Source organism: Microtus oregoni, unplaced genomic scaffold, assembly GCF_018167655.1.
Source record: "Microtus oregoni isolate MIOR12 unplaced genomic scaffold, Mior012 000024F_ref0000369, whole genome shotgun sequence".
In the NCBI taxonomy this organism is placed as follows: Eukaryota; Metazoa; Chordata; class Mammalia; order Rodentia; family Cricetidae; genus Microtus; species Microtus oregoni.
In genome coordinates, this window is record NW_024543083.1 from 2,259,349 (window position 1) to 2,282,804 (window position 23,456).

Sequence of the window (23,456 nt, forward strand, 5' to 3'; positions counted from 1 at the left end):
TAGAAAACATTATTTTGAGGTAACCCAGACACAGAAAGACAATTATCACAGGTACTCACTCATAGGTTTTTAAACATAAAGCAAAGAAAGCCAGCCTACAAACCACAATCCCAGAGAACTTAAGACAACAATGCAGACACTAAGAGAGATTTACATAGATCTAATCTACATGGGAAGTAGAAAGTAGAAAAAGACAAGATCTCCTGAGTAAATTGGGAGCATGGGGACTTTGGGGGAAGGTTGAAGGGGGGAGGGGAGAGGCAAGGAGGGGAGCAGAGAAAAATGTAGAGCTCAATAAATATCAATAAAAAAGATTTCATTAAAGTTTATTAAGATTCTACTGTTCTCTTTGATTTAGTGTGTGGAGGGAGAGGTTGCATGTGTACATGTAGGCCAGTTTGAAGTTTTCAATTGTTTCTCCATTTTTTTAAAAATTTTATCTTACACATATGGGTGTTTTGCCTATATGTAGGTCTGTGTACCCCACGAATACCCTGGTACCTATAGAAGCCAAAACAGGGTGTCAGATGCCCTGGAACTGGGGTTACAGACAGTTGTGAGTGTCCATGTGGCTCCTGGAAATCAAACCGAGGTTCTTTGGAAGAGCAGCTAGTATTCTTAACAGCTGAGCCATCTCTCCTGCCCCTCCATCGTATTTTTCAGTCTCCCTGAACCTGAAACTCACCAAGTGGCCACAAACCCAGTAATCTTTCTGTACCAGCCTGTCCAGCAATGGGGTTCCAGGTGCAAACTCCTGTGCCAGGCTCTCTGACATGGGTGCTGGGAATCTCAAGTCAGGGTCTCCTGCTTGCACAATCAGTGCCTCACAACTAGGCCATCTCCCCAGCTCCAACTGTCCTCTTTTAAACATAAAAATTTGAGGGTTTTAACAAGGCTAAGATTTTTTTTTTTTTTTGGATTTTCGAGACAGGGTTTCTCCATAGCTTTTTGGTTCCTATCCTGGAACTAGCTCTTGTAGACCAGGCTGGCCTCGAACTCACAGAGATCCGCCGCCTGCCTCTGCCTCCCAAGTGCTGAGATTAAAGGCATGCGCCACCACCGCCTAGCTAACAAGGCAAAGATTTAAATCAAGCTGTAAACCCTGTAATAATGCCCTGTACAAGAAGCTCTACCCACACATTATTATTAATTACCACACATTATTATTCCGTCTAACATGGGCCATTTTGTCAGAACATAGACACCCATAAATACACACGAACCTAGGACCTCATGAATGCTAGGCAATGGTCTACCACTGAACTTCAGTGTAGTCCACTAACTCTCTAAGTTACTTAGACTGGCCTTAAACCTGTGGTGTTACCTCCCAGACTCCTGAGTAGCTGGGATGATAGGGCTGTACCATCAAACCCAGAATTTTAACCAGTATTATTAAATTTATCCTATAATACTGTGCACGTATGTATCTATGTGTATATATGTAAAACTGAAGAGAAATCACAGTATATTAAGAACAAACTTCAAACAATCAACTATGAACCACATAGTCTGCTTACCACAATGTCCCTAGTACTAACTCAAAGCCAACTGAAGCCAACATTCAAGTATCTATTGAATGATTAAAGCAATGTAATAAGGGTATTTCCATGTACTCCTTTACAGTGCCAGAGACTAATGGAATGATTTATCTAAATATTTTTTTAGTCTATGTAGCAAGGATTTACCCAGTCTCCCACTGTTTTTGTTTGTTTGATTGATTTTTGCTGATTTATTGTTGTTGTTTAAGACAGTGTGTCATTATGTAGTCTAGAACTCACTAAGCAGACTGGGCCAGCCTCTGCTTCTAAAGTGCTGGGATTAAAAGTGTGCACCACCATGCCCAGCTCTCCCACTTTTATTTATTTTTTAAAGAATAAACTATTTTATTTTTATTTATTTATTATATTATGTGTATAGCATTCCTTCCACGTGTGCCTGCAAGCCAGAAGGGGGTGCCAGGTCTCATTACAGATGGCTGTAAGCCACCATGTGGTTGCTGGGAATTGAACTCAGGACCTCTGGAAGAGCAGTCAGTGCTCTTAACCTCTGAGCCATCTCTCCAGCCCAGCTCTCCCACTTTTAAAAGCTATTCCTTAGGCTGGAGAATGGCTCAGAGGATAAGAGCATTGGCTGTTCTTCCAAAGGACCTGAGTTCAATTCCCAGCATCCATCCACATGGCAGCTCACAACTATCTGTAACTCCAAATCTAGGGGATTCTACAACCTCGCAGTCAAAACACCAGTACGCATAAAATTTTTTTTTAATTTTTAAAAATTAAAAAAGGATCACTCCTTGAATTAAAAATAAATCTTGATTCTGCTTTGATTAGGCCAAATTCCTATCACCATAACTAAAATAACAATGAACAGACAGTTGCACTAGACCCAACTAAAACATAAAAGTTGTATCTTAAAATTTAGAAAAAAAGCCTGCCCACCTAAACTAACTCTAACTTAAAGAACTAAAACATTATTTCTGTTCCCTCAAGATTTCTCCCAAATATAAGCACTATGTGTCCATAATCCCAGAAATCAAGACTTGAGAATATACTGAGAAAAAAAATGTTAATTTTAAACTTATTTATGAGATTTTACATACATTTCCTTGTTAACATTTTACCAACATGCTTAACCTGGGCTGCGTTTCCTAGGTAACTGCCTCTGGAGACCATATTCTTGCTCTGGCACTGAACTACTAACAGAGGGATGTGAAATTTTATAGAAAAAAAAAAACCAATCTGTTTCTATGTGAAAAATCAGCGAAAAGACAAAAGAAATTTTAAAAAGGAGGTGGCAGCTGATACCCCAGATGGCTCTATCCAGTTTATGAATGACCTGTTCCTCGGGGTGGCAGGTCTTTATGCAAATGAGCACGGAGGAAACTGTCAGCTGCTTTACGCGTCCAACCAATAGAAGCACAGCTCCATCTTGGCTGTGCACTAGACTGCATTACAAACAGACGATACCATCGCTTCCACAGCATCCTTCCAGAAGAGAGGTAGGCTTATTTGATCCTTTTTATTCAGTAGTCCATATCCTTACGAAGCAGCAGGAAAATATTTTACCATGAAAATAAAACAGAAAGCATTATGCCTTCAGAAAATGTAAAAGCAATGTATTAACCCATTATTTGGTAGGATTTTATCATGAAAATGACGGCTGCCCTATGCTATTTGATAAGCATCCTTACCATCTGTATCTTAATGGAAAATTCATTACATTTTCTACTAATCTGATCTATCCAGACCTTAAGTAAGACAAAAGCATTTGATGTTAACCTGGGCCTTTGCTAATTTTATTTTCTAAAAGCAAATTCATTTCAGAAGTCCGGTCTGTCTTAACAAAGGATGTTTCTCAAAAGAAAAAAATAGCAAATCTTTGGCTAAAGCTTTCTGATTATATGTACAAATTATATCAGCTGGTAAAAAGCAGTTATAAAGAAGCATATGCTTTAACAAATGAGAAGATAATTCTAATTTTTTATACTTGACTTTGAGTACTAATGCAGAGAATGCCAAGAAAAAACCAGTTATAATTTTTATATAAAAACACTTTAACATGTATCATTATGTGTTGTATTATACTATAAGCAGAGATAAATTATAGAACATCAGATTTCCCCAAATCTATCCTATCATAAAATACAAACCATGTTATTACACAAAAATCTTTTAAATATCCTTTCATTATAAGCCACACAAAAATTTTTAATTAGTTATTCTTAAGCTGGTATTGAGATACATACAAATTCAATCTTTTTGTTAAACTATATCTTAAAATTAAATGTGTCCTAAGACGAGCTGGTTAAGGAAAAACAGTAATTTTAGGTAGTAAAATTATTCTCCTGGCTCAGAGTAATCAACCAAATTTCTGTAAATAATATCTGAAGATGAAAACCTTTAGTAGATGCTAGCTCTCCATGATACACTGTACTCAACTACCTAAATATCCAACTTTCACTTTTTACCTTGTTAAGTATATTTACTACTAAGGCTTAGTTTTTTTTTCTTCTGCTTTTCATAATTTCTATTCCTTTGTTTCTTCATCAGCATTCAGGTTACACAAACAGTGTCTTTGGAAAACTCAAAAGGCTGCTGTAACAAGATACTAGATCTCAGGTTCAGCACAGCAGGGTTAATTACCTAGAAGCCTTTCTTGCTTACTCTACAAAAGATGGGAGCCAAATAATATAAAAACAATGTCAAATAACCGTTAACTTACACCCTAAAATTTCAAATTGTTTTAACACTCATAGCAGCCTACATCTTTGTAGAGTAGATCTATAATTAGCATAAGTGGAGGTCTATTACTGTTCACCAAACCATCCCTCAAGTGCACCCTACCTCAGAGCCTCAGAGCACAAATCAATGAGCTGCTCTCTCCAGCTAACAGCTCTTATGATCAACAGATCGTATTTCACAGTGATGTACTTAAGGGAACCAGAGAAAAGAATTCAGTTTACAAGTTTTTACCATAAATAGAGCTAAATCATAATTTCTAATCTGGTGATCCAGGGTCCCCAAACCACAAGACTATCCCCATAAATACGCCACTGGGACCTTTTGTAAAAAGCAAATAGGGAAAGGGAACCTAGAAAAACAAAAATAAAACCTACCTAAAAATTATGTGATTTTAAGGTTTCCCATTCTTGTAATAAAATTATAAAGGGAAGATCTACCAAGTACAAATCCCTTACTGTTTCTATTTTTAATCATTTTCTGTTTTCTCTATTTTTAATCATTTTCTGTTTTCTAACATGTTTACAGCATTTCCTTGATACAAATTTAATTTTAATTGGGAAAATTTCATCTAGAATAGGAAATCTTGATGGTGTACTTTTTTTAGGGTACTTAATTACACCAAATCCACTACCAATAAATTTAGTCTTTACCTGAAATTGAACAAACAAAAATTACTAGAGCTCTTCTATACTCAGAAAGAATACACATCAAACTGAAGGTGGGAAGTGATGTCTATCACACAGGTTTACTTGTTCCAGACATGTATAGACGCTAACTAAAGCATGAATGTTTTTACTTCAGTTTCATCTCTGTCAAAAGTGGCAAAAATGCAAAAATGTCGTAACATACAACATAAGCCTGGAACATACTATCTTAGTCTCTGTTGCTGGGGAGAGAGACATTTCATGGCAACTCTGGTGCACTGGAGCAGGAGCTGAGAGCTACATCCTGATCCTGGGCCTCGCATGGGTTTTTGAAACTCCCAGTGACACATTTCCTCAAATAAGGCCACACCTCCTAAACTTTTCAAATAGTGCCACTCCCTAGGGACTGAACATTCAAATATATGAGGCTATGTGGACCATTCTTATTCAAAGCACCACTCAGATACTCCTTTCTAAACTGCTTAGACACATGCCTTTGGTAAACACACTGCTATTCCATGGTCACTTAGACACATGCCTTTGGTAAACACACTGCTATTCCATGGTCACTGCAGGCACAATCACTCTATGAATTTTCACAAGTAAATAAGGTACACTGCCAGGGTGGGATATAGAGCAGTGGCAGAGTGCTCGCTCTCCTGGCACAAACAACTCCTCCGGTTTTAGTTTCCTCAAGTCTGGGTCTTCTTTCCATCACTATTACCTCTGCTCTTCAAAGAGAATCTGAAGTCTGGTGGCGGTGGTGCATACCTTTAATTCCAACACTGCCGAGTTACACACAGAAACCTTGTCTCGAAAAACCAAGAATGTGAAAACTCATTCATGTTAACATCAAAGCAACACGTTTACCAAGTCCTCACACTGAAACCAGAGAAAATGCTCCTTTGTCCAGGTAAATATTTTAATTTCAACATGATTTCAAAATGCATTTTGTTCAAAAGACAACCTAAGTAAAATTTAAGCATCTGGCTCGATAAGTTTCTAAGTAATCGTAGGGATGAAAAAGGACCTGGCTTTGTAGTTCACTGATCCTAAATTTTCTACCTCCTACCTCAGCCCCATGAATGCTGGGATCCCAGGCATCTCCTTGCATAAATATTCACATTAAACTAGTGTCATAAATCTTAAAGATGCAGCAAAAGATGAGGATTTTAAAGTTACATGGGAGCATGCTCATACTTCACGCGCTTTTATTAAAGAAGAGGCAAAAGAACCTAGCCATGACACATATATCCCACAGCTACCCACACCCCTAAATTTTGTCTCTAACCACATTTCAGAGTACTTGTACATTTGTGTTCACGGTGTTTAGACTAAGAATCATCGACAACACAAAAGTTGGATTAGTCTATCAGGGCAGCCACATCACAGCATAAAAGGTATCACTTAACACCGGCTCATATGGCAATGGTACCATAAAGTACAAGGCAGTTTTTTCCCCGTAAGAATGCGCTCTGCAGGGTGCGCATCAGATGAGGGCCTAGAACTGGCAGGAGAAATGGACATACACTCTTATCCCTATCCCAGAAGCTATCTCCAACTGATTGCCACTTGCAAATGAAAAATTAGTTTTCTCCAAAGGAGTCTCACTGGGGAAACAAACCACTGTTTAAGCTAGGCATGTCAAGTCACAGCAGTTTTTGAACCTTGCAAGTCCTTAGCATATACATTATAGCTCCCAATTTTGTTCTATGGGATCCCTGTGTGTGCACATGGATGTGTCTCTGCATCTATGCTTCTTGTGCTTTCCTTTGGCTCTTTTTAGTTTGGTTTTTGTATTATTCCTATTTGTTTTTATCTTATTTTATTATTTTATTGTTATTCCAGAGATGCCTAATTGTTTTCTAAGGAGAAACAGGAAGGGTGTGAATCAAGATGGGAGGGGAGGTGGGGAAGAACTAGGGAGAATATGGGAAAGAGAAACCATAACCAGAATATATGAAAAAAATCTATTTTTAATAAAAAAAAGAATGTAATCTAAAGAGAACATTCCAAGGATAAGGTAATTTTGATTTTTATTTTGTGTGCATTGGAGTTTTGTCTGCATCTATTCTGTATGAGGGTGTCAAGTCACTTGATCTGATTACAGCAGTCGTGAGATGCCATCTGAGTGCTGGGAACTCAACCCAGGTCCTCTGGAAGAGCAGTCAGTGCTCTTAACAACTGAACCATCTCTCCAGCTCTGTTAAGGTAATTTTGAAATCCTAGGTCTAGTGACATAGCTTACATGAAGTGTAGTATGAAATACACCTCACCTACCAACAATGTAACTTCATATGGCCCTCAGCTAATAGAAGTAACTCAATTACACACCGCCCATTAGGTCTGCTGTCTCTCACTGAAGAACGAAGAGTGGTCAAGCACCGTGACACAGAAGCTTTAAGTCCAAACAAAACAGATGTAAGCCTTTACTTCTGGCTTTAGATAATACATCTAACCTTCAAAATACAGGAAGTAAGCAAGTGGACAGAGGTGGGATTTTATAAAACAAACTTGATTTACAACAGAAACTAAAACCTCAGAAAACATAACTTTGGTAAAAGTTATAATATTCTGTTTAAGTAGGAAGACAAATTTAACCAATGACTTCAGTTTGAGTGTGGAAATAACGCCATGCTTGTATTCAGAAATACGGTCTTCATCTTTTTAGAAATCAGCACTGAGATATTTCTAGATTACATCACGTCTAGGAGTTGACTGCACATGTGACAGAAGCAAGTGGGTAAGGCACAAAGGGCAGCAACTGATAATGAAGATGGAACGACGAGCACACGAGTTTATTACATGTTCTTTGCTTTCCTGAGATAAAGTCTCACGGTACAGCTGACACCCATCCGGAACTCCCAAAGGAGCCTTGGCAGGCCTCAAACTCATATCCTCCTACACCTGTGTCCCAAGTACAGGATCACAGGCATATACCATAATGCCAAGGTTATTATTTAGCCTTCATGTGCTATGTTGAAGTTTTCTTTACACATAAAAGACATCTCTACAATTTAGATAACCACACAGTGCACTGGGTGATATTTGTTGTGAATACACACGAAACCCTGTTTATAAGAATATATAACAAAGGAAAAGCATAAAAATATCAGCAAAGTAAAGAAATAGAACCATGTGTTTATTTCCTTTTCTTTTTCCTTTTTTAAACTGGATAGGTATTTAATGACTCTTTAAAATATTTTTTAAAAATCAAAATAATGGGGGCTGGGTGTGGTAGCACTAATCTCAGCACTTGGGAATCAGATAGGCAGACCTCTGAGTTTGAGGACAGCCTGATCTGTGGAGTGACTTCCAGATCAGCCAAGGCTACATAGTCAGACCCTATCTCAAAAAAGAAAAGAAAAATTAATTACAATATTTCTATACTAACAAATTTCCAATCCTCACATTCTCATATAAGGTATAACAAGTATTAGGTCAACAGAATTACAAAAATACTAAAATTAGCAAGGATAGTAATGCACTTTATTATAGTCCCAGCTCTAAGGAGGCAAAGAAATCATACAATAATCAATCTCAACTACATAACAAATTTAAGACCACCATGAACTATAAAAGTTTAAAAACAAAACAAAAACAAAAATAGGGGTCAAGGAAGGAGCCCAGCAGTATAAAAACAAATTTAAATCACTAGCTTACTTGAAGAAATTAATAATTCACACTTTTTTTTTTGTTTGTTTGTTTTTCGAGACAGGGTTTCTCTGTGGTTTTTGGAGCCTGTCCTGGAACTAGCTCTTGTAGACCAGGCTGGTCTCGAACTCAGAGATCCGCCTGCCTCTGCCTCCCGAGTGCTGGGATTAAAGGCATGCGCCACCACCACCCGGCTAATTCACACTTCTTAAAGAGTTAAATTTATCTGCTTTTTAAAAATTGATTACATTTTCATGGGTGCACTTCACAAGCCATGGAGGTCCAGTTCTATTCACCACACAGATCCTGGAGATCACACTCAGGTCACTAGGCTTAAGCAGCAAGCATCTTTACCTCCTCGGCCATCCCGCCAGCACTAAATGTATCCACTTTAAACATTACTATCCATGGGTCACTTATCTTACTTGAAGAAATTAACCATATATAGACTATTATATACAGAACTAATTAACATTTTTTAAATATTTATTTATTTATTTATTATATATACAATATTCTGTCTGTGTGTATGCCTGCAGGCCAGAAGAGGGCACCAGACCTCATTACAGATGGTTGTGAGCCACCATGTGGTTGCTGGGAATTGAACTCAGGACCTTTGGAAGAGCAGGCGATGCTCCTAACCTCTGAGCCATCTCTCCAGCCCCCAGAACTAATTAACATTAGTAATAACCAACAGTAACATCACCTCACAGGCTACTTAAGTCTAAAACTTTATTTTATCCTCATACTGAAAACTGTCAGTATGGGCTTTTCTTTTTGTTATTTTGTATTCAGCTACAATTTCTAGATTCAGATCGAAGTTGACAGAGTGACAATAGGAGACAGAAACACCCTAAACCAAAAGGCAAGAAGCACCTGAAGGGTAATGACAAGCCTTCCCACAGGTACTTGCTCACCACTGTTTCAGTCAAGCTCCAAGCTGGCAGTTGCTTACCCTTCATCAGCAGTGAATTCCATATGTAAATTTTTTTCTGTGTGTGTGTGTATGTGTGTGTGTGTGTGTGTTAAGTATTATCTAATAAGAGAAATACACAAAAGCTAGGGTATAATTTACTAGTTAGCATAAACACAAAAAAATTAACTGTAATTCAATCATTAATTTTGTTAGATCATAACTAAAGTCCAAGTTACTATAAAGTTACTAAGGAACTTTAGTGTTGAGATCTGAGCGCACGAATCTGTATTTGGCTAATTCACTTTCTCCCTTTGGCAGACTCCAAACACCCATAAAGGAGGCCTCGAGGATGGCTTCTAGCCACTGGAATGAGACCACCACCTCCGTTTATCAGTACCTCGGCTTTCAAGTCCAAACCATCTACCCTTTCCACGACAGTTGGAACACGGCCTGCTTTGTCATCCTGCTCGTGTTCACCTTCACCGTGGTGTCCCTAGTCGTGCTGGCTTTCCTCTACGAAGCACTCGACTGCTGCTGCTGCGCGAAGAACAAAACCGTGAAGGACTTGAAGAGCGAGCCGAACCCTCTCAGGAGTATGATGAACAACATCAGAAAACGTGACAATGAGGTGGTCTAGCCCTTCTCAGAAGAGGAACAAAAGCTTTAAGAACAGCCTTCTGCCTCATCTGAGGAAAATGAAAATTTCCTGAAGCCAATCGTTTCAATAAAATTGTTTCTGACTTTTAATGTCCACAAGATTTCTAGTAGAAAGCAAGTGTGCATTTTTGTGTGTGTGTCCTTCATTAAATACAGTTCATAACAGGAACTTACCAGTCTACTTAATACAGCATCTCAAAACTAGACGAACTATTCCCAGCATGCACTACTGGGAACATTGTGCAGCAGTGTTCCCATTTCCAGGCAAACTAAAAACTAAGAGCTAACTGCTAAAATAAGTAACTTATGCCTGGTCACATAGGTTTTAAAAAGTGCTTCAGTAGCAAAATCCTACTTAAAATGTGCCTCTAAGTCAAGAGTAAAACATTCCTGGGTCAGCAACGGTGGTGCACACCTTTAATCCCAGGACAGCCTGGTCCACAGTGAGTTCTGGAACAGCCTGAGCTGTTCCAGAAACCCTGTCTGGGGTGGGGGTTGGGAGGACATTTCCACTCCAGAGCCCCTTTGTTATGGCAGGAGAAGGGATGAGAGAGTCTTGATATGCAGTCCACCCCACCTTAGTCTTCAAAATGATGGGATTACAGGCTTGTGCCACCATGGCACAGAGCCCCTACTTTTTAGAAGTCTAGTGCTTTAAAACTGACTAAGGACATATATTTACTTTAGTTATTTACTTTTGGTTTTTTTGAGTTAGGGTTTCTCTATGTACACCAGGCTGTCCTTAACCTCAGATCCACCTGCCTCTGCCTCCCGAGTGCTGGGATTAAAGAGGTGAACCACCACCACCACCCAGCTGATTATTTTTACTTCTGCTATTCATGCTATCAAGACCTAAAGATACTCAATGCAGAAAGGTGAAAAGCTTTTGTTAGAGCTGACAGAGTACTATGTGTACTGGGGATTTGAGGTTTTTATTTTGTTCATTTTGAAATGCAGCCCAAGCTGACCTCCATCCCCAATACTGAGACTCAGGTTTACACTACCCACCCACCCCCACTCAACACCTACAGAACTGAGGCAGTGTGGGGTCCCCTGAACCCACAGAAAGCCAGCAGCTCAAGGCTGCACTGCAGCACTCGTATAGCAAAGACAGAACGCCCTCCTGAAGTTCATGGGTTGGCTAGCTGGGCTACGACACTGTTTCTAGAAGGAAGGCAATGAAAGACACCTGCAGTTGACTTTTGGCCTCTATACACATTCCATGGCACAAGTGTGCGCACACACTCTTTAAAACAGTGTGATAGTTTTATGCCAGGTGTGGTGCACATGCCTGTAATCCCAGCAGAGGCAGAAAGACTGCCACAAGACCAAGGCCAGCAGGACCTGGCTAAGAAAAGAAAAGAAAAGAAGTTTCCTTTTATGTTCATTTTTTATTTTATGCGTATGGATGTTCAGCCTGTGTTTATGCACACTACCTATGTGCCTGCTGCCCATATAGGCCAGAAGAGGGCATAAGATGCTGTGGAACTAGAGTTAACTGTCATATGCATCCAGAGAATTAAGCCTGGCTCCTCTGCAAGAACAACAAGTGCTCTTAACAGATGATCCATCTCTCCAGACCATTTTATTTCTTGATATACCAATGGCTATGTAGATGATATATTTTACAATTTTAATACTGCTTTGCTATTACATATGAGGAAATCTTAAAAATCATTCAACTACTTTTAGGCTATAAACAACAGCTACAAATTTACTTCAGGTAATTATCTCAGAATAAATCATCCTTATCCGTGCATAAAAATGTAATAATGAAATCCATTATTCTAATGGACTAAATTAAAAATATAAGCTATTTTTAAAAACTACATTAGGGGCTGGAAAGATAGCTTAGTGGTTAAGAACATTTGTTGCTCCTCTAGAGGATCTAGGTTCAATTCCTAACACCCCAAGGGAAGCTCACATCTGTGACTACAGCTCAATCAAATGGCCTTTTCCAATCTCCACCAGCCACGAATGTAGTGCGTGGACATACATGAAGGCAGAACACCTATACACAAAAATAATCATTAAAAAGAGATTTAAGTAGATCTTAAAAAGCAAATGAAAAGGAGCTGGAGAGATGGCTAGGTCAAGAGCACTTGCTGCTCTCTCAAAGGATCTGCATTTAGTTCCCAGCATCTCCACGGTAGCTCACAACCATCTGTAACACTAGCTCCAGGAGACAAATCACCCTCTCTGTCCTCTGCAGACACTGCATGCATCTGATACATATACATATATACAGGCAAGACACTCATACACAGAAAATTTTTTTTTTATTTTACAGAAAAATGTTAAAAAAAAAAACCAGACTCACTCTGAAAAAGCAAGCAAGCAAGCAGCTAGGACCGAGAACCCCGCATACCCTGGGTTCAAACTCTATACTGCGATAAGGTAAAAAATAAAAAACAAAGAAGGTCAGTGGACAGAGATTATTTCCAATATTAACAAAAAATGAAAATACCTTTTACTAAATATACCAAGTCATTTTACTGGATTACAAGGCCACTTAATACTATTACCAAAACAAAATAGTGTTTTATATTTGAAGTGAAAAAAAAATCAATTCTGAACTTTTAACATTTTATTTTGTGCATGTGTTGGTAGAAGTGTGCATGCACGTGCAGAGGCCACAGGAGGACAGCAGATGTCGTCCTCTACCGCTCTTCACCTTTTTTTTTTAAATGATCTCACTGAACCTGGAGCTTGCTGATTGGCAAGAGTGGCTGGCCAGCAAGCCCTAGGGATCATCCTGTCTGTCTCCGCAGCACTGGCTGCACCCCGCTTTATATATGGGTGCTGGGAATCCAATCTTGGGTCTTCGTGACTACACAGAAAGCACTTTACCAACTGAGCCACCCCAGTTCTAATTAGTTAACATAACAGATGCTATTTTAAGTTTATACACACAAAGACTGAAGACAAATGCAGAATAACCAGCATGTTTAGAGGATCGTGGCTGAGCAGCAGTTTCCTAGAAGTTAAACATTCCATCCTGCAGGGAAGCTCAAGATAGGAAGCAAACAAACACAGCTTCACAAAGTCCCTGAAACTGACCAGATTCACTAGGCCTCTCCCTTCCCAAGAATATACAAACACATATATGCAGGCAAAACACTCATACACATAAAAATAAATGTTAAAAAGTAAAATCTCGGGGGCTGGAGAGATGGCTCAGTGGTTAAGAGCATTGCCTGCTCTTCCAAAGGTCCTGAGTTCAATTCCCAGCAACCACATGGTGGCTCACAACCATCTGTAATGAGGTCTGGTGCCCTCTTCTGGCCTGCAGACATACACACAGACAGAATATTGTATACATAATAAATAAATAAATATTTAAAAAAAAAAGTAAAATCTCAGATTCACTACGCCTCTCCCTCCCCCAAGAATATATAAGCACACCCATATATGCAGGCTGCTAAGTCACAGACAAACCTCTGGGAACAGAGAACAGCTGAGCCGTCTGGAAAGGACAATCCTCAGCCAGTGGAGGTGCCTACTAGGTGTCCAGCTTTGGTGATGCAGCTGCCTGAGTTCTTTCTGCTCCTGTAAATAACCCTAATAAAACTCCTTAGTTCACCAAGCAGGACTTTGATAGTATACGATAGTATACATTCTTTGTTCTGACAATCAGTTCCTTATTTAAATAAGTAGACGTGGGGGTGTGAGTGTCCTCCCTAGGAAGTCTGTTACACAATCGTGGAGAGTGCTAGGGTTTGCAGGGGCTGTTTCTTTTTTTTTTTTTTGTTTTATCTCCACTACTGATGGGATGACTTTTTGTACATAACTATGTAAAGAGAAGGGAGCAGAAATCTATTAATTTCAAAAAACACTAATTTGCAGCATAAAATCACTTCCACAAAGCATTACCTTTTTTTTTTTTTTTTTTTTTGGTTTTTTGAGATAGGGTTTCTCTGTAGCTTTGGAGCCTGTCCTGGAACTCCCTTTGTATACCAGGCTGGTCTCGAACTCACAGAGATCCGCCTGCCTCTGCCTCCCGAGTGCTGGGATTAAAGGTGTGCGCCACCGCCACCACCACCACCACCACCGGGCAAAGCATTACCTTTTTCACATTTTCCTAACTAACATAAATACAAAGCTGGACATGGTGGCTCATGTCTTCGCTCTCAGTCAGAAGACAGAGGCAGAAAGACTGTCATGTATCAAAAACCAGCCTTGGCTACACAGTAAGTTCTAGGCCAGCCTTGTACTACAGTAACATCATTTCTCAAAATAATGATAATACCAATAATAACCTAAGTATAAAAAATACTATGTAGCCAGGAACTGATGTGGGATTCCCCTCTGTATGCTGTGAATACCATTGGTTAATAAAGGACTGTCTTGGGCTAAGATTAAAGTTTTAAACTGACTACTATTCTGAATAAGATGATGAATCTTTGTCTTGCTCTGTCTGTCCTGGGTGATGGGTATCCATTCTGTATATACTTCCCATGTTAGGTATGAAGTAACTGCCTAGGTTATCAGATCCACTACCAAGATATTGCAGTTTTTGTATTCAAGTAACCCCTATATAGGGCCCAACACCACACAGGGGTTAAAGCATTCATAAGACTAAAATACTTTGATAGTTTTCTTAAAAGCTAAACATAAATTCACATTATCCAGAAATTCCATTCCTGAGTTCTGTATTCAATAGAAATAAAAGCACTTAGGAGGCAGAGGCAGGAGAATTATTGCATTTGAGACTACCCTGACCCACCTAGTGAACTTCAAAAGCCAGACTGGGCTACATAGCAAAATCCTATCTCACACCCCCTCAACCATTAAATAAACAAGTGGTGATACATCCATATAACAAAGAATACTCTTTGGCAATAAAGTACTGATTCACCCAATAAAATGGATAAACATAAAAAACATTAAGTAAAAGAAGTCACATATAAAAGATCACTGTCTATGTAAGTCTATGTATAGCAATTGTCCAGAAAAGACAAATATGTAGGCAGCAGGTATATTATTGGTTATCTGGGTCTGGGGTCAGAAGTCACTGTAAATGAGCACCTGCCAGTCCTTTGAGGGATGACGGAAATGGTCTAAAACAGGAGTGATAGTTGTTCCATATTTACTAAAAATATTTACACTATATCACTACAATTGTGGGTTATATAAGGCAAACCTCAATAAAGGAAGTTTCTGTTCTGTTTTTGCTTTACCCCTTCTCCCTGTACATAACTGTACGCGTTCTTCCTCTTTAGTTTTATGTGCACGGATGTTTTGCCTGCATGTATCTGTGTACTACTTGCATGCAGTGCCCCCGGAGGCCAGAAAAGGCTGTTAGATCCCCTGGAACCAGAGTTATAGGCAGTTGTGAGCTGCTTTGTGGGTTCTGGGAATCAAACCCAGGTCCACCTGAAGAGCAGCCAGTACTCCTAACCAATGAGCCATCTCTCCAGCCCTGATACTTTTATTTTTAAAAAGTTAATATCCTAATTTTTAAAATATGAGACTAATATAAACATAGTAAGGACTTAAATTTCATCCTTTATATTTAATGATGAATCTAAAACTCATTAAGAATATTAAACTTACTGGGTTATGTAATAGCACAAGTCTTAAATCTCAGCATTCAGGAGGCAGAGGCAGGCATCTCTGTGGGATTATCTACATAGAAGTTCCAGAGCAGCCAGAGCTCCACAGACACCCTGTCTCAAAAATAAACTGAACCTGAGAAATGCAAATCAAAACAACTCTGAGATTCCATCCTACACCTGTAAGAATAACCAAGATCAAAAACACTGATAACAATTTATACTGGAAAGCTGGAGGGAGTGCAAATTGGTACAGCCCCTGTAGATATCAGTATGGCGATTTCTCAGGAAATTGGAAACAGCCTTCCTCAAGACCCAGCAATACCACTTTTGGGTATATACCCAAAGGATGCTCAATCGTACCACAAGAACATGTGCTCAATTATGTTCATAGCTGCTTTGTTTGTCATAGCCAGAATCTGGAAACAACCTAAATGCCCCCGACCGAAGAATGGATAAGGAAAATGTGGTACATTTACATAATGGAGTACTACACAGCAGAAAAAAAACCGACATCTTGAAATTTGCTGGCAAAATCTAGAAATCATATTGAGTGTGGTAACCCAGACCCAGAAAGACAAATATCATGTACTCACTCATAAGTGGCTTTCAGATTTCAGACATAAAGCAAAGAAAACCAGCCTACAATTCACAATCCCAGAGAACTTAGACAACAACAAGGACCCAAAGATATACTGGATCTAATCTACATGGGAAGTAGAAAAAGACAAGATCTCCTGAGTAAATTGGGAGCATGGGGACCACGGGAGAGGGTTGAAGGGAAGGGGAGGGGAGAAGAAGGGAGAGGAGCAGAGAAAAATGCATAGCTCAATAAAGTCAACTAAAAAAAAGGATTAAAATAAACAGACAAATGAACTTAACTTGCTACTACTAGTTACCTGAAAAATGAAACCAACATTCCTAAGACAATTCTACTCACCTGCATTTTGTTTAGAGCTTGATGTCCCTCCATGTTCAACTTTTGCTTTCTTCTTCTTGGATGAGGCAGAGGGCAACTCAGAAGGCACAGAACGTTTTTCTACCACAGGGGTGGAAAGAGCTCTTTTTTTGAAGAGCTCTCGGTCTCTCAACAGGCTTGGATCCATAATGCTATAAAAACAAACACATTAATATAAATTCCGAAGACTCAAACCTGCATGCCAAGTCTACAGACCTTGGCAAGTTAGTCCCTACAAAATGATCTTTTATTTAATTTGCTAACATTTATATTTACTCACTCACTTTTTTTAAAAAAAATGATGCACTAGGCAGTAGTGAGGTCAGTAAAACATGACTATTCTCCAAAGCCCTGCAGTTATGCTGCCCAAGATAGCGGTTAACTATGACCTACAGGTGACATGTGCTAGTTAGACCTCACTTAAGTATATCAAGACTGCAGGGCTGGGGATGTAGCTGTTGGTTCAGTGCTAGCCTAGCACACACACAAGGTCCTGAATTAAATCCTTTTTTTTTTTGTTGTTTGGTTGGTTTTTTGTTTTTGTTTTTGATTTTCGAGACAGGGTTTCTCTGTAGTTTTTGGAGCCTGTCCTGGAACTAGTTCTTATAGACCAGGTTGGCCTGGAACTCAGAGATCCGCCTGCCTCTGCCTCCCGAGTACTGGAACTAAAGGCGTGCGACACCATCGCCAGCTTTAACAATGGCTGTAGTGATGCAGGTCAGTAACCCCAACACTCTTGAGGTGGACAGGAAGTTCAAGGTCATTCTCAGCTGGAGAGCCCAAGGCCATCATGGGCTAACACCAGGCCTTGTCTCCAAAACAGGCTCACACGCACACAAACCTTATGACCTGACACCTAAAGAACCCCGTAAGTGCAAAGGAGATGCCCTGTATTAATTGCATGTGTGAGTAGTATTTTTAGATCTTATTTTTAATAATATATTTCACTAATTATTTAAAAATGTATTGTTGTGTGTGCATGCCAGCTCATGTTCATAAATGTAAGAATGAGTACACAGCCTTCATTATGTGTGTGGAAGCCGAGGACAAGACAACTCTGAGGAATCTGCTCTTGCTTTCCACCTTTCTTGTTCCTTCCACTCTGTATACTTCACAGCAACTGCCTGGGCACTTCAGAGCAATCCTCCTGTCTCCACCTCTCGTCTTGATGTTGGAGTTAATAGGATTATAGATGATAGCCACCCAGACACAACATCCAGCTCTTTGCAGGTTCTAGGGAGTAAACTTAAGCCCCGAGACTTGCACTGCACACATTTTTACCTGCTGAGCCATCCCCTCAGTTCAAATTTTACTTTTTAAAGCAATATAGCAGCTATACCTTAAGTGCTACTCAGTCCAATTTCACCAATTTTTTCTTTTTAAAAATATATAGAGTGTCACTGGTCTGAAGAGCAGTGGCTGCACCTCTAGTGGCATGACCCCGGCTGGAGTAGAGGTGCACAAGTCCTTCCCAGACTATCTCACGAGTAAGCTGGAGGACCCAGCTGCCAACTGGGTCTCCCCATTCCGGCCATCAGTGACATTTAGAAGTCTCCAGAGATTATCAGTGGGTGAATGACTTTCATCCTGTTGCTATACTTTGAGATTCATGAGATTTGCCTACAAGGTACAACCTGGAACTTGGCTTCTGATTTTATGTCATGTAACAAATGTTTTAAGTTGATCAGTTTATCAACTAAAGAGGAACAGAGAGTACCCTCTCTAGCAAAGCAAGAGCCAGATCTGGAAGGGACAGTGTCCCAGCCACTTCTGCCAAGCCACAGATCAGCAGATAGTTTTGCTAAAAAACACAAAATGCTCTGTTTAATAACCTTGCCAACTTCGTAAAATGCCAAGAAATCACACACCAACTCTGCTGCCTTATCAGCACTAGCAGCTGTCTTTAGAGCAGTCCAAAATATGCGACTAATTTAATAATCTTAACTGATATTTTTATATGCAGTCATCTGTAGAAATATGTCTATTATCTATTGGGACTTGTACAATAAAAATCAAAGGGAACAAAATTTTGTAAATTAAGTACTAAACTTTGACTTTTTCCTTAATGACTGCAGTATATCCCTCAGTTAGCCACACGCCTACACATGACCTCCAGTGATGAAAATTACCAGTGTTCGCCACAGTGCATAAACTCAGATTTGTAATATAATGGCAATAAATAATTTGCACGCACACACAAACATATATTTATATAAACACACATCTGTGTCTTTGTCTCTGTTTCTCTGTCTCCATCTCTCGGTACATCTCCGTCACTGTCTCTGGCTGGGAATACAGTATAGTTGACAGAATACTTGCCTTGCTTGCATGGTGCACTGGGTTAAAATCCCAGCACCACAAACACGCAAATTTTAATTACAAATATGGCTCACACTTGGAGCTCACATTATTATTTCTGCTATGGACCAGTGCTCTAGAAACAAAAATCTGGACAGAACTAGGAAGCAAATTTAGGGAGGGGGGGCAGGAGGGAATCAGAGCTGCTATAAATAAAATGTTGTAGTTTAAAAACCAGTGTACTCTTACTAACTAAGGAAGCTGGGTTAAAGTATTTAAAACATCTACAGCAGCTAGGCACAGTGGTGCATGTCTTTAATCTCAGCACTCTGGAGGCAGAAGCAGGCAGAGTTCTAGCTAGTCTACATAGAGAATTCTAAGCAACTAGGACCAAGTTAGACACAGCGGGGGGGGGGGGTACACAGGGAATCCTTGGAAGAAATCTGGAAGAAAATCCTGATTTGGAAGGACATAAACCTAAATGATCATTTTGTTTTCCTCCTTCCCAGTTATAAAATTCTGCAATTTTACACAATCTCAACACAACCAGAAGAATCCCCAAGGATCTTTTTTTTTTTTTTGGGGGGGGGGTCGAGACAGGGTTTCTCTGTGGCTTTGGAGCCTGTCCTAAAACTACTTCTGTAGACCAGGCTGGCCTCGAACTCAGAAATCCGCCTGCCTCTGCCTCCCAAGTGCTGGGATTAAAGGCGTGCGCCACCAAGCCGCCTGGTTTAATCACCAAGAATCTTAGAAAAATTCTTTTCTCAGCTCTTCCTAGCACCCTGCAGAGGGTCTCAGAAAAGCTCATACCTGCCCCTATGACTGAATTTCACACTACTGAACTAGTGTTCAGAAAGGAAGAGAAAGACAGCTATACAGAGGACCCCTGACTTTCAGTGGGGTTATACCAGATAAGACATTTTTTAAGTTGAGAATGCATTTAATACATCCTTTCTACTGAACATAAATGCCTAGCAACCCAGTACACAATGCAGTACCAATGGTGCCCCTGTGATGTCATTAGGGATTGGGAGCTAGGCATCATACAACATAGTGCTAAGCCTGGGAACACATCATAACCCCAAATTCAGTTTTTACTGAATAACTATTGCTTCCACATCTTCAGGGAAGCTGAAGAATCCTAACTGGTTCCATATGCTGCACAGAGTACAAAACCAGGAAGATGTGCCACAGGCCTTTAATCTCAGCAAACAGAGGCAGAGCTACACACAGCAGAAGCCCCGCTTCAAAAAAAAAAAAAAAAAAAACCCGAAACAAACAGTAAGATGGAGACTGAAGAAACAGCTTAACAGTAGCTTATGATGGGCATTCATGAAGCCTCAGATTTAATCTTGATGAGAGAGAGAAGGGAGGGAGGGAGAAGGGAAAAGAATAAAGAAGGAAGGAAAAACACTTATAAGAAACATATCAGTTGACGATTTCCTGGTCTAAGTAAAACAGCTGCTTCTCTCAGGTTTAATTCCTAAATCTGGGCAGTTTCTTGCGGGGAGGGAGGCTGCCAATGTTGTACACGTTGGGCTCAACCGCACAAGTGAGAAAGTAGTTAGGAAAGTTTTTTTTTTCCCCCAAGAGTAATTGTTATTCTGGTTGTATTTGGTAAGAAATAACAACTATAAATATGCAAGTGAGGAAGGTAGGAGTCTTGGGAGGAGGAAAAGTGTGAAAACGAGAATAAGAAAAACTTCCCAAGTGAGACGACAGGAAACAGGCAGATTGCAACTCCTAAAACAGGACACATTTCTATTTTACTTAGTAAGGGCAGGTGATTTTAATAAAGACTTTAAGACAGCTCGAAGCTGTACAATTTACAAAAACTTAACATTACACAAAGCCCACAGCTCTAAAGACTGGGCATTAGTGCTATCCCTAACTTTAACAAATAAAACCTGAACTGAAGAAGCACAACTAAGATCACAGCTGGAAGAGATCAAGAGTTCGAAACCGGCCGGGCGGTGGTGGCGCACGCCTTTAATCCCAGCACTCGGGAGGCAGAGGCAGGCGGATCTCTGTGAGTTCGAGACCAGCCTGGTCTACAAGAGCTAGTTCCAGGACAGGCTCCAAAACCACAGAGAAACCCTGTCTCGAAAAACCAAAAAAAAAAAAAAAAAAAAAAAGAGTTCGAAACCACCCGGAAAGGACTCTAAGACAAAAGCGACCTATGTGGTACCAACAAAAGCACCCAGAACGAGCAGCTAACTCTTTCGTGTTCCAGCTAACTTTCCCTCCTTTTGCAGCATCTGCGAGCTAATCCGTGTGGCAGAGAAACTAAATTTCACGTCCACTTTTCATTATTTTGGGCTATCAAAAGCACCAAACAGGATACCCAACTGGAGTTGGGACGTTTCACAGGACACAGATACTGAGAAGGTAAAACTGAACATCTTCAGGCTCCACTGCCCAGTTCTTTCCACCCCAGAACCTGCCATCTTTCAGCCTATCTTTGCCTTCTCTGCTGGCCCGCGCCTCCCGGGTGTCCCTGGCACCAGCGCGCACCAAGAAAACGACCTAAGCGTTCCGATCTGGAAAATGCTTCCCGACTCCGCAGAAAACACCCAACTCAAGTTCAGCAGCATTAGAAAAGGCAGGGCAGACGCCAATCGGGAGGGGACGCCGTGGTCCCCCCACTTCTACTCTACACACGCCGCGCTCGCCTGCTAACGTAAACTTAGGGGGTCCAGGGGCCGCACAACTCGCTCGCCCACCGGGAATCTTCCCGCTTTCCAACCCAAAAGTTTGCCTTCTGGACCTCCGGCCTAAAAAGACAAAGCTGGCTGGAAGAGAGCCCCTTTCGGGGTGCTCGGCTTGGCGAACCGCTCGGCGGCGGTGTGGCGTCCACGCGCGTCCCTTCGGAAGCCGCGTCTCCCGGGGGACTCGCCGCTTCGCCCGCCGCCGCGGCTCCTACCTCAGCGCCCGCAGCCCGCGCCGCCTCCCGGCCTCCGCCTCGGCAGCACGCACACCCGCCCGGCAGCCCGGCAGCCCGGCCACCCACCGCGACTCCGCTTCCCGCCCCTCGTCCGCGGCCTCCGCCGCCGCCGCGCGCACGCCCAGCGCCGACCTACCGAGGGGCGTCCAGCCACTGGCCGCCGAGCCCGCTCCGCCCTCCACTTCCTGGTCTGGCGGCTGGACGCTCGCTCCCGGCAACCACCGCGTCGCCGCTCCGAAAACGCGGGTGCGTCACTGCGTGCCCCGCCCCGTGTCCCGATGAAAGGCGGAGCCCGCTGTGGCATGCCGAGTCTCCATGACGACCGGAGGCCGCTTGGAGGCTGCTGGCAACTTTCCCACTGCTCTCAGAGCGCGAAGACTCCTTTCTTGGCAGGAAGTCAGAGCTTAGGAACAAATCCTCCAACGGGCTCTGGAGTCTCATTCAGCTGGCCACATTATCAACATTTCCTTTGTGATTTTTTTGGGGGAGGGGGTTGTTTTGGGTTTTTTTTGTTGTTTTTTTTTTTTTTGGTGTTTTGAGGCAGGGTTTCTCTGTAGCTTTGTAGACCAGGCTGGCCTCGAACTCAGAGATCCTCCTGCCTCTGCCTCCCGAGTGCTGGGATCAAAGGCATGCGCCACCACCGCCCAGCTGTTTTGGTTTTTTTGAGATAAGGACTTACTCTGTTGCCTTGGTTGGTCTGGAACTTGAGTTGTAGACTATTTTGGCCTCAAAGTTAGAGTTCCTCCTGCCTCAGCCTCCCGAGTACTGAGTCTAAGTGTTACAGACGTGTGCTCCATGCCAGGCTTTTTGACTTTACCTTAAATGCCACTCACCAGCACCTAAATTTTAGAATCTCTTACTCCACTAATTTTTTAACAAGTGAAAAACAGAAACAAAACAGCCTAGCCAAAGCAAACTCAGACATAGAACTCGGCTTCTGCGCTTCGAACACGGGCTCTTTCCATACCTGTGAATTTTCTTAGAAAAAAATTTTTGAATTCAGAGACAATATGAGATGGGGGTGGGGGTAGGGAAGAACAAAATCTTTGGCCCATCCTGTACCTAGAACTATCCTTTCCCTTTCCCGTTCATACAGCCTTAGCTAGTGCTCACATATTCTGTAGCTGAAGTTTCCCTTGGCCTCAGTTGTCTCTACCAAGAGAGGATACTACTGACGGAGGAGCTAGCTTTTTTATACCTATGTCTTTGTCAGGTCCAAAGGAAACTCCAATTCCCCAAACTCTAAAAGATCGTTCAAAGATCCAGAAATGAACTCAGTCTGGACTATAGGAGGATTTCCGGGGATCAAACAGAAGCCAGCATTCCTCAGGAACTTGTCTAGCAAAACTTCATCCCCTTTGCTTCCAGCAAAAGTGGTCTATGGCTCTCCAATTAGCACACCTTAGCAGGCAGCCATCAGCACAAGGTCCACATTATCCTCCAGGCTCCCTCGGTCCCTACTCACAAGCACTTTGATACATTTCAAAGCCCCCACACCAGTCATCTGGCCCTCCCTGTCCACCAGTTACTCACTCTTATTAGGGGTGGGGAGATTCAAGACAGGACTTCTCTGTGTAACGTTGGCCATC

The 23,456-nt window shown here is 41.3% G+C and overlaps 2 protein-coding genes across 3 annotated transcripts in view; one reads left to right on the forward strand and one right to left on the reverse strand.

Annotated features, from left to right (window-relative positions):
• Gtf2e2 (general transcription factor IIE subunit 2) overlaps positions 1-22,091 on the reverse strand; it is a 49,543-nt gene extending 27,452 nt beyond the window's left edge. Inside the window, exons 1-2 of one of the 2 annotated variants that reach the window (XM_041673488.1) lie at positions 22,004-22,091; positions 16,608-16,777 (exon numbers count right to left, since the gene is read on the reverse strand). In XM_041673488.1, coding sequence (XP_041529422.1) covers positions 16,608-16,773 — 166 coding nt within the window. In that variant the 5' untranslated portion in view covers positions 16,774-16,777; positions 22,004-22,091. Of the gene's footprint in view, positions 1-16,607; positions 16,778-21,846; positions 21,968-22,003 lie in introns of those variants that run through there. The other variant, XM_041673489.1, reaches the window with a different exon arrangement.
• Smim18 (small integral membrane protein 18) lies at positions 2,893-10,367 on the forward strand. Its single transcript, XM_041673490.1, has 2 exons — positions 2,893-2,998; positions 9,774-10,367. The coding sequence occupies exon 2, from the start codon at positions 9,805-9,807 to the stop codon at positions 10,090-10,092; it is 288 nt and encodes a 95-aa protein (XP_041529424.1). The 5' UTR covers positions 2,893-2,998; positions 9,774-9,804; the 3' UTR covers positions 10,093-10,367.
• Positions 22,092-23,456: the final 1,365 nt, after the last annotated feature.

What these genes read in the sequence shown, in the direction of transcription:
- Smim18 (XM_041673490.1), top strand. Translation starts at nt 9,805, where the DNA reads ATGGCTTCTAGCCACTGGAATGAGACCACCACCTCCGTTTATCAGTAC.